General features: G+C 41.5%; 1 protein-coding gene across 1 annotated transcript in view; it reads left to right on the top strand.

Moving 5' to 3' along the window:
- Positions 1-12312, top strand: part of DSTYK (dual serine/threonine and tyrosine protein kinase) — a 1161378-nt gene that overhangs the window by 867567 nt on the left and 281499 nt on the right. The window contains exon 10 of the mRNA XM_044076801.1: positions 7678-7791. Within this exon, the coding sequence (XP_043932736.1) occupies positions 7678-7791 (114 nt within the window). The remainder of the gene's footprint in view (positions 1-7677; positions 7792-12312) is intronic.

Genomic DNA, 12312 nt, shown 5'->3' with positions numbered 1-12312 from the left:
GTTATGATTCTTGCAGCTTCTGCAGATGTTCTTTGTGTTTCACTGTTGCAGTCATCACACTTGGGTTATCTGCCTGCAGGTAGCCCTCAGTCGGCCCGAATACCAGACTCTTTGGATTTCTGCGTCTGATGCTGTCGCCTCTTCCATGACGTCAGGACATCAGGGGTATAAAACATGCAGCTGACGTCATTACATCAGCTTTTCTTGCCACGCGGGAAGCAGAAGCAGTTCGCAAGTGCCGGTCGGCTGCTACCTGAAATTTTCGTTTTTCGAGTTTCAAACCTGAAGTCGTCTAAAGCCAAGTACCCCGTTGGGGATCCTTTTTTCTTGTTCTAATTGATGTCAGAAAAAGTTAACAATTGTCTTGCCTGTGGAAAGCAAATAACTCACAGATTTTCATTCTTACTGCTTCATCTGTTTAGGCCCAGACCACGACGTTCCTCACTCTGTTTTGTGCCTTGTTTAACGCCCGAACTATTCGTCTGGATATCTTTGTCGCTAAATTCTTTCGCGCTCATTCTCCATATTCCAAAATGGCTTCAGTAAGCCGTCCGACTACTGATCTTCCAGGGAAGAAGAAGCAAAAAATGTAAGGATAAAGACAGACCGCATAGGTCCAAAACTGTCGACAACGCTTCCATTAAGCTAGTCACCAATCCGCCGGTACTCAGTGAGGTGCTTTTACAGCCCCTGATATCTGCTTCTACAGATTTGCAGGCCTCTGCTAAGACCCATTCGGAGTCTGGTATGCCACGAGATGCTTCAACTGTGGAACCTGCAGATTTCTCTACCTTGGATGGGTTCAGAGCTGCTGTGCAGGCACCGGCTTCTGAGGGTGTATTCAGACCTTCCGATGTTCGTATTAAACAGACTACTTCATTTCTGACTAAAACTACTGAGTTTCTCGGGCCCAGAGTTCGCACTACGCCTAGAAAACAGACGACCAAAGCACATTCTCAAGCTTCCATGCCACAGAAACAAATGCTTAGAATGGCTAAAGACCTTATTACTTCAATTAGTGGAAGCCAGCCTTCCCCCTCTAAAAGACAAAGAATTGATTTTCCTTCTTTTTCTACAGACCATGAGTCTGATGACTCTGACCCCTCTGATTACCAGGACATATATCCTTATCAACCTATGAGGATTCAGATGCAGAGGATTCCATTCCCTCGGCCTCCCCTCCAGAGGACTTTTCGTTTGGTGAAACCTTGCATACTTTGAGAGTATTTCCGCTGGGAATTCCAGGACTGCCCACAGTCCAAAAAGAGACTCAGGAACTTTTTAGACTTGCCTCAGCAGAGGCCTCTAGCTATAACCCCTGTCTTGGATATTGTAGATGTCTTCATGGAATCCAGTCTTACCCCTGATACTTTACCACCAGCTCCTAGAAAGCCTGACCAGTACTACAGAGTACCTGACTCTCATAAATTTATCTTTAAAAATCCCACTGCGAATCCAGAGACCATTTCCCAGGGACCTAAAGATATTGGGCTACTACAGCCAAAAACCCTACCCCTTTGGACAGGGATTCTAGGGCTTTTTAGACAGATGGGGTAAGAAGGTATATACCTCTGCAACTCTTGCCATCAGGGCTTTAAATTGCCAGTTTCACATGTTGAAGTACCAGCAGCATATTATGAAACTAATTAAACAAAAAATGTTTGATTCCTGATTTTATAGAAAATAAAGATTTACAAGAGTTAATGCATTCTGCAAACCAAGTTGGTAAACATACTTTGCAGTGTGTTTTTTGATGCCTTGGAAGCAACTTGCAGGGCTGCTGTCACTGGGTCTGTTGTGAGAAGACATGCTTGGCTGAATGAACAAATCTTGCCAGATCATGTAAAAGCAAAATTACTACACACTCCATTAAACCAAGAATGTTTAGCACAAAAGAAGAAGCTCTTACAAAGATGGAGGAAAAGGCTAAATATATGCAAAATGTTAGGCTTCTTACAGGTGCAGCCACCTAGATTCAGAAGGCATTGGCCTTCTAAAAATTGGTCCTTTCCAGTCCCTCCCAGACCTTCAGTCCAAACCCAGGAGCAGCAGACCACAAAGACTACAGTCTCAGGGTATGCAGAGATCTAAACAATGGAGTGCTCCCATCTCAAAAACAGGGAGTGGTAAGGTGCCCCCTTATGGAAAAAGTTCACAATGACTTGTCTATCATCCTTCCCAGCCGTCCCCTAGGAAGAAAGCTTGCCCTGCATGCAGAAAACTGAAAGTACATTACCTAGGACCGATGGGTCCTAAACATTGTATCCCAGGGGTACAGATTCTACTTCCACTCACTGCCAACCCCAAGCGAATTGCCAGACCTTCCTCCAAACCAGTGGTCAGAGGCCCCAAAGCAAGTGCTTTCTCTTCTCAGTATCAGGGCTATTCAACCTGTTCCAATAGAGCAAAGGGGACAGGTTTATACTCCAGACTGTTCCTGGTAACCAGAAAAGAGAGCTCTTTGGCGCCCTATCCTGGATATGTCAATTCTCAACACCTTCCTGGTGGTACCAAAATTTTAAATGCTTACACTCCAGCAGCTGCTTCCTATGCTAGCCAAGGACTCCTGGCTGGTCACCCTAGACTTAAAAGAAGCTTATCTGCACATCCCCATAAGGGAATCTTGCAGGAAATATCTACGTTTCAGGGCAGGCTGTATGCACATCAATTATCTGCACTTCCCTTTGGCTTATCTACTGCACCCAGAGTATTTACAAAGTGCCTGGTTCCAGCCATTGCATACTGCAGGCAGAGAAATATTCAAATTTACCCATACTTGGATGATTGCCTGTTTCAGGCAGACAGTCAGGAATTGCTACTTCAGCACCTGACATTTGTAGAGAGACTCCTAACTGCTCTGCTCATCAACAAAAATAAATCACATCTGGTACTCAAAGATTGTATTCCTGGGAACAAGCTTGAACACAACTTCCCAGATGGCATTCCTCACTTCAGAAAAACAGGTTTGACAAATTACTTCAAAGTACTGGCCACCAAAACCCAGCTATCTGCAAGAAAAATACTGCAAGCCCTAGGGTTCATGGCCTCATGCATTCTCCTAATTCCATATGTAAGACTGCATATGAGGAAACTTCAGTGGTACTTAAGTCTCTGGCATCAACATTCTCAGGACCTGGACACACTGATTCCTATCATTCCTAGTCTAAGGACAGAGTTACTTTGGTGGGCAGAGGCTTGCAACCACAACAAGGGACTCCCTTTCTCTCGACTGCTTGCCACCCAATCCCTGACAACAGACGCATCAGACTATGCATGGGAGGCTCACATGGCAGGCAAATACATTCAAGGCAAATGAAGCCCAGGGCAAATTCGCCTGCATATTAATCAAAAAGAAATGTTAGCTGTACAGAATGATAGCCAGGTATTTGACAGCCTTCAAATACCTTATCCTTCCAGGACAACTCTTGATAGATAGACAACACCACAGTTATGTGATACACAAGCAGGGGGAACTCATTCCTACCCACTCTGCAGGTTAGCCATGGCCCTGTGGAACACAGCCTTGAGCAATCAAGTGCACCTGCAAGCTCAATTCATTGGCTAGCATAGGAAGCAGCTGCTGGAGCGTAAGCATTTTGAATTTTGGTACCACCAGGAAGGTGCTGAGAATTGACAGTTCCAGGATAGGGCGCCAAGAGTTGACACACACGAGTGGAAACTGGAACCCAACTCATTCAAACTTCTAATCCACAGGTGGGAGGACACCAGAGGTGGACCTCTTTGCCCCCTCCCCAAACCCATCAATTGAGCAAATTTTGCACCAGAACTCCCCACAGCCAAGCATGGAAAGAGGGATGCCCTATCCTTTACATGGGAAAACCTCAATCTATGCCTTTCCCCCTCTGCCCCTTCCTCTCAAAAGTACCACTCAAGATCAAACAGGACAGGCCAAGGACTATCCTTATTGCACCAGACTGGCCATGCCAGCACTGGTACCAACTCCTCCGCAGTCTGACAGCAGTGCCACCCTGGCAGCTATATCAGACCCCCTCTCTGCTGTCCCAGCAGGAGGGACAGATTTTGCATCCTCAGCTGCAAACCCTGAACCTTGCAGCCTGGCTTAATCCCTCAGCAAACAGGTGCTGGATGTCATCCTTGAGGCCAGGAAACCTAGTACTAGGAAATCCTAATCAGAAAAGTGGAAAAGATACTGTTCTTGGAGCCAATCTCAAGGAAAGGACACAGCCGTGCCCACCTTACCTCAAATACTAATTACCTAGCAGAGTTGCTCCACAAAGGCCTATCCTTCTCGTCTATTAAGATTTATGCCTCTGCCATCTCAGCTCATTACAATACTGAGCCCACCCCTTTTCTCTCACCCTCTGATCAAACAGTTCCTGAGAGGAGCTAGCAATTTAAGACCCCCCGAGGAGTGCTCCCACTCCTGCCTGGGACCTTAACTTTGTACTAGAGAAGCTCATGCTTCCCCCTTTTGAGCCTGCTGCTACAGCAGAGTTAAAATTCCTCTCTTGGAAAACAGCCTTACTTCTAGCCATCACTTCAGCAAGAAGAGTGTCTGAGTTACAGGCTCTTATGGCTGTGGAACCCTTCATTATTTTCCGTGAGCTCAGGGTTTCCCTCTGGACTTAACCCATCATTTATGCCCAGGGTGGTATCCAGTGTGGCTTTAAACCAATCCATCCATTTACCAACCTTTTTCCCTAATCCTCAGAATAAAGGGGAGAAGATCCTGCACTCCTTGGACATGCACAGCCAGCTTAGGTTCTACCTTGACAGGACTAAGTCTTTCAGAAAAACTGACCAGCTGCTGATCAGCTTTGCTGCAGGGGCAGAGGGCAAGGCCATTTCAAAACAAACCATTTCCAAATGGATAGCATACTACATCCATTTCTGCCACAAACACCATGGAAAACCTATCCCACAGGGGATCAAAACTCATTCCACTAGGGCTACCTCAACCTCTACAGCATTTCTCAGGGGAGTCCCTACCAGGGATATCCTGAAGCTGCAACCTGGAGTTCTGTACACACCTTCACCAACCATTACCACTTGCCTGTCTTTTCTAAATCTAGAGCTGGAGTTTGCCACAGCAGTCTTACAAGGCCTACTAGCCAGCCCTAATACTTCTTGACTGACTCCACACTTCCTCAGCTTTGGGAATCAACCGAAGTATGATGACTGCAACAGTGAAACACCATAGTACAGTTGTGTACACTTAACATAAATGTAGATGTTAGTGTATTCACTGTTGCAGTCCTGGTTACCCAACCTCTAGCCCCCTAACTTCTCTATGCTTCTACCTTTACTCTTTTTGGCCATATCTTATGGCTGTGGTATTTACTTTTTACTGGAGGTGTTTCACACCATGTAATTGCTTCCTATTTTGGGGGCTCCTGACATCTGGGGCAAGAAAAACTGATGTAATGGCGTCAGCTGCCTGTTTTATACCCCTGATGACCTGACAGTCATGGAAGAGGTGACAGCATCCGACGCAGAAATCCCAAGACTCTGGTATTCGGGCCGACTGAGGGCTACCTGCAGGCAGAACCCAAGTGTGATGTCTGCAACAGTGAATACACTCTGGCGTCTACATTTATGATAAGTGTACACAACTGTACTTTTTGAGAGTGCACCTTCACAACTATACTGTCCCAACAACTGTCTGATATTCAGGCTATGACCCATTGTTGAATTACTGCTTGTAGTCCATGGTTTGAGTCCTTCAGCCTTCAGTTGCCTATTATATGACTGAGCAAGACTTTTAACTAGGGATTTCTCTTAAGTCATCCCCGAAAAGAGGCATTTGTATGCAATGAGTTTACCCAGTTAAATTAAATTAGCTGCTTGTGGTAGGCACAACTGCATTTTCTTGACCATTCCTGTCTCTAAACTTCAGACCAGTTTAAGGTCTTTGTTAGGTGTCAAAATTGTCTTGGCTGTCTTGATACTGGCCATGTTGGTTCTTTTTTCTTCTTCAAGGACTTTATTAAAAGATTGTATGAAAGCCACATAGTTTTAAGAAACGTCTCCGTGTGGAAGATTTTCAGTCCATATTCTTTCTAGTTAATCACTATATATTAATCAGATCAGACAGTAGTAGAAGTAGCGAACTTAAGCTAGTCTTAAGTCAGAAAAAATATATACAATTAATTGTACAGAATTACAAAGTATTCGAAAATAATCCAAGCAAGGCAGGCAGTCTGTTTCCAATCAAAAAACCTTAAGTACACAGACAAGCGATCCAATTAAAACAAAAATAGAGCAATAGTTTCTTCACAAGCTTTCTAACTCTCTCTCTCTCTCTCTCTCTCTCTCTATATATATATATATATATATATACATACATGTATATATACACATACACACACATACATTTTTATCAGGCAAAGGAGTGGTTTATTGTGCTGTAAAACAGTGTTATTGGTACACATGTTAAATTCACATCCCTTCCCCCATCAGTGTGACATTCAATGATGGGGGAAGGGATGTGAATTTAACGTGTGTACCAATAACGCTTTGTTTTACAGCACAATAAACCACTCCCTTGCCTGATAAAAAGTATATATATCGAAAGCTTGTGAGGAAACATGCTCTATTTTTGTTTTACTTTGATCGCTTGTCTGTGTACTTAATAAAGGATTTTCGACTGGAAACAGACTGCCTGCCTTGCTTGGATTACTTAGTAATTCTGTAAAAAATATATATATATATATATATATATATATAAAATGTAATTGTTTTTTATATACTTAAGATGAGTTTAAGTTCGCTACTTCTACTACCATTGTCAGATCTGATTAATGTACAGTGATTAACTAGAGCTATATGGACTGAAAATCGTCCACACAGAGAAGTTTCTTACACTGCTTTTGGACCTAGTACACTTGTTTAGTGGGTTGTTTTGAGACTTTGGGGATAGCACAGAGATTACTTATTTTTTTAAGCTACATAGTTTAACACTAATTGTATGAGTTCTTACTTTGATACTTGCTCAATTAGCAACTGTTGCTGCATTTGCCCTTTCCAAGAAAGTTTCTACAGCCACCACTTTTCTGGGTTCATTTTGAAGAAAGCCACAGTTGTAGGAAGGGACAGTATTACAGTAGTGTAGAATTAGTCTTGTTTCAAAACACTAGAACTGACTTGTAGATGTACTAGGCAACATGTTTCTTTACCTGCTCCGTGCTTGCTTTAGGCTCACTGCCTGCCTGTTGGAGTTTCAAGACCACTAAGTATATTGGAGAAACAAGCATGAGGCATTTTGTGTAGGTTACCAAGTGTCTGGTGTTAGACATTAGTGGAAGTGTTAAGGGCAAAAAGGAAGTGTTCCATGATGCACATGCAAATTGGAACATCTGAGTTGTGAACTGTGTAAACCCGAACAGAATAGAACTGCTATTTCACTTAGTTTTAAAATTATTCAAATTGAAGTCCTGATGGCCAGGTATAACAGAATAATGGCAGAATACACGTGGATGCAAAAACATACCTTGTATTAGTACTTTTGTTAAAACAAAAAGTTGCTTAAATGTATTTCACAGGTTTTTCATAGCTGAAATATTCTTTTATGTGACTTATGATCACTCCTCTTCCAGACCAGAAAAGAAAATTATTTCTAGACTTTCATAGTAGTATTGGAAACTGGAGGCTATTTTTGACAATATTGATGGTTTGTCCTACTTTCTGTTTTCTTAGGGGGGTTTGAGTTTGGAACTAAGACTGCAAATTGCTTTAGATGTTGTAGAAGGAATCCGGTTTCTGCATAGCCAAGGCCTGGTCCATCGAGATATAAAGCTTAAAAATGTGCTGGTAAGCTGTTGACACAAATTTTTCCTAGTCACAAAGCCAAATTCATCATTTACAAGTTAGTGTTATGAACCATTTTTGTTCAATGTATTAACATTTTTCACTTTGCTGTATTTGAAAATATGGGAAACCCATATCTTTATTGCTGTGCCAGCTGAATAAACTGTGTACCTGAATTGAGAAGATTGTGTTGTATACCTCACTAGCATTGCTTTCTGTCTGCCCTGTTTATACTTTATTTTCAAACACTACCAGTGTTTGTCCTACCTCCATATCCAGTATTGTCCCGTCCCAGTCTCAACTTTAATTCCTGTGCAAAACACTGCATGATTTCACTTCACTTAGTTTATAACAATTTCATCTCCAGTAGTAGTTAGAAATCTGTAAAGGTCGGATAATGTGTTTTTTTTTTTTTTTTTTTTTTTTTTTTTCCTACTTTTTTCTTTCATATTGTTTGCTAAACAAATGCTTTTTTTGACATGTGTTTGCCTTTGGTATGAAGTCATCAGACCATATGTGCTTTTAGTCAGGATATTCTGCTAACTCTATCATCACTTGCTATAAGTAATTTTAAATTGCAGTAGTGCTTTGAGTGACACCATGTAGTTGGAACAGTTGCTAACAAGAGGTACTCTGCCACTCTTTAGTTATTGCAAAATGTTAATGTTGCCTGAAACCAGTGCTGTAGCATTTGCATGTTTTGTTTGTTAATGCATAATCCTTATACCTCTCAATCTCTTAATGCAAGAAATATGGACAAAGCCAAACATAATTGGGGAACAAAGGATCAAAAGTGGATACAGATGTTAATTTTTCACTTTACTTAGAAAGTTGCTAGAAGAGCTGGCATTGTATTACCATATATTTTCTGAAGGATATGAAGTCTGAAACTCAAATGTACATCATTTAGTGACTTCAGTCTTCACTGATTTGTCAGAAAACCACAAATTGTGTGAAGAACAGACCAAAAAAAATAAAAAATAAAAATCGGGACATTCTGCAAAAGTCTGGACAGTTGACAGGTGTGGTGAAGTAGATGATGCAGCAATAACAGAAGCATTTAAGGTAATGAAAATTTACATAAAACAGTAAATCATCAAGGTGCAGCACTGGTTACAGCTATCAGAAAACAGCACAAAAACTATTAAATGAATTAACTTTAAACTTGTGCATCACTCATATGCTGTCTGCAGGCAAGAGCTAGTAGCAGTTTGGTCTTAAAAGCATTAAGACTCATCACTGAAGATAAAATAGATTAATGGCTCACACTACTAGAGGAATCGAACACTGATCTGGGGAAGGCTGGCTGAAATTGGTTAAACATGTTTTAGGTAACTCTATAATCAAAGCTAAAGCATTCTGGACTTCTGATATGGTGCCATGCTGTTGAGACACTTAAGCATACCTCTATCCCACGGTAATGTTAAAATAAGTTTATTTCCCTATGTAATTGAACAAGAAAATTAAGTCCAGTAATCTGGAAATGCTAAGGTTACCCAAATGACAAAAAGGAAAAAAGGGAGAGGTTTAACGGATTAAGGGTAGAAACAGTGAAAAATCTGGTGGGCAATCACATTGAGGAAAGCAGATCAATAGAAAGATTATTCAGGCCTGCAAGATACTAATCAAATGGCTGAACTAAACAAAAAGTTGAGCAAAGTTTGTCAAGAGATTGTTAAAATGAGGAAAACATTAGTGGAGTATATGAGAAGAACTTGATGACGAGGCTTAAATAAGTTGAAAGGGCATTATTGTTGCATTCAGATGACATTGAGAGGTTGAATATTGTAGAAAGCGAGCATACACTGGCGGAATTGGAAGCTGTTAAGAAGAAATAGAAACTGTTGGAACTGGATGATTGAGAAAGAAGAGAAAATTTATGATTGTCAACACATAATGTGATTACTGCAGAAGTTTCATGAAGGGTGCAGCTGAGTAAATGGACAGGGATATTCCAAGAAGTGGTTTACTGACAGAGCACATAGAGGCTTCCTTCATCAAATTTCCAAGACTAATCTTAATCAAAATGCAGACATACCAAGGACGAGAAGCTGCTTACTAAGTTGTGGAAGAAAAGTAATAAAAGTAGATAAAAAGATTACCATTTGTGAACCAGGATTATTCCATGGAAACATAACAAAAAAAGGATGTATTTATTCCTGTTTTCAAAGAATGTAGGCAACTGAATTTGCAGCTCAAACTGTTTTATCCTACTGTCTTTAAGATTTTCCTTCTAACAGGTCCAAAAACTTTTTAAGACCATGTTAGCATAGGCAGAGCTTGAGAAATGCATGCAATTTCAACAAATCGGAAACCAGTTGGAGTGAAGTAGTTGGCAAAAGCAGGAAAGGGAAAAAGATGGCCAGCTAAGCTCTTCCAGACAAAAATACTGAACAAGCCAAGGGAAGTGAAGAGTAATGCTAAGAATGCATGAGATCCTAATCACCCAGGGAGGTGAGACTGTGCAGCAACTAGCCAAAAGTGACGAGTGAGATCAGGAGCTGTAATTGATATGGACTTGTAGACCATTATGGAAGAGGAAAAGGAATGGAGAACTTGACTATTTTCTTTTAAAAATTAAATGGCTGGTATAATAGTTAATAGTGAATTGTAAGTGTATCACAAAATTTTACAAACAGCAATAGCATTAAGGGTGTATTACTTAGTTTTAAGAAGGCAGCTTGGGGGAGGGTAGAAGAAAAACAAAGGGTGCTGGGACTTGGTGTCTAGCAAGAGCATTGGCAGTCTGTTACTGGCTGCAGTCAAATGCAGTAATTCGTATAGAGAATTCCAAAGCAGTGAGAGCTGTTAAGTGAACATCACTTGGTGTTGGTATATGTCAGGGATTCTTTAACCAAAGGTTGAGATGCACATAATTTCCCAGGTAAGAGTAAAGTTGCCTGTACATGTATTTAGTTGCTGCAATATTAAGTGGCAACAAAGGAAGAAGCAACACTGACGTATTTAAAAAGTGTTAACACTTTAGCTACTGTGGGAGGTGCAAGATAGGAATATTTTACTGACATTAGTTTACTGGGAAAGACTGCAGAAATGGGGGAGGGTAAATAGGCTCATAGCTGTTTACTAGGCTAACAACCACAAGGGCCTTTTTAAGCCTAGCTTGCATCCCAAATCTCTGACAAGTTCTGATACCCTTGACAAGTGTAAGCTTGGGCCTGGGGGATGAACCATTTACAGGTTACCTGTGTCCATTAGAGACAGGTGCCAAACCAGGGATGAATTTCCGGTTTCCCATCCAGTTGTCCAAGTTGCACTTGAATTGGATTAGGGAGGAACTCTGCTTCACATGGATGAGGAGCCTGTTCCAGAGACTGGGTAGTCTCTGGGATACATAGCCATCTTTCCAGCAGGTCCTGTTTATATCACATGCAACGTTTAAGTCTTTAGAATGGGTAATTCTGGTGCTATTTGTTTTGTGGATGTGTAGGAGGTCCATCAGAGTGGGGTCTGACAATGCCCTGTATGCCAGGCATAGATCTCCCCTCAAAACCTTGTAGGAGACAGAATACAAGGATAGGGCCTTGAGGCGGTCTGCATAGGATAATTTTACTTATGCCCTGCATTCTTTTAGTGAGGAACCTCTGGGGGCATTGAATTGTTGGATGTGCCTGTTTACATACAAAAGTGGACATTGTACTCCATGATGGTTCTGATGAATGCCAAATGCAGTGGAGCAGTGACTTCCTTGGATTTAGATGCCATACCTTTGTTTATAAGTTGTGCAACATAGAATAATTTTCTCACCTTTGTAGATACATGATGGTCAAAGGCTAGATTACTATCTGTGTGTCCCTAAGTCCCCGACTACTGGGTTAACTCTAAGGGGTGTGTTGCCAATGTGATAGTTACCAGAGATGGATGACTTCCCAAAGGATACTATTATGCATTTCTTGGCATTTAGTTTTAGTCCATGGCTTTGACACCAGTTGTTTGTCAGCCCCTCCTGGAGAATTGCTATCGTCTACAAATTTAGTCAGCCATAGTCCACTGACATTGGTCTTGACTTCTGAGAAGTAAATGCTAAAAAGAAGTGGTCCAAGGACTGATCCCTGAGGGAACTCTACTTGTGACTCACCACTTTGTAGAGGTGGACTCCCCAATTCTAACTTCCTGGGTCCTGTCTGAGAGTCAGTTGGCTATCCACCAGATGACGTACAGGTGTATATCTAACCTCTTGAGTTTGTCAACAATGCCAGAGTGAGCTATTGTCAATGTCTTGGCCAGGTCAAGATAGGCAGTGTGAACAATTTTGCCCTCATCCATTTTGGTGACCTTCTCAAAGAAGTCCAGGTTGAGTAGGCATGATTTGCCCTTGACTAAACCAAACTGGGTTGCGTCCACTGTCTGGAGATTTACTATATCTCTATTGATAATCTCCATAACCCTTTCCATGGCTTTTATATACAAGACTAATGAGACTTGTGGGTCTGTAGATGGCCCACCTTTGTGCAGAGGGATGACTGTACCTTTTTCCATTCATAAGGCACGAAACCTGCTTGGAGG

The sequence above is a fragment of the Protopterus annectens genome, chromosome 7.part0 (genome assembly GCF_019279795.1).
Source record: "Protopterus annectens isolate FY-2018-M chromosome 7.part0, PAN1.0, whole genome shotgun sequence".
NCBI classification, from domain to species: domain Eukaryota; kingdom Metazoa; phylum Chordata; order Ceratodontiformes; family Protopteridae; genus Protopterus; species Protopterus annectens.
This window is presented reverse-complemented; position numbering and strand designations above follow the sequence as displayed.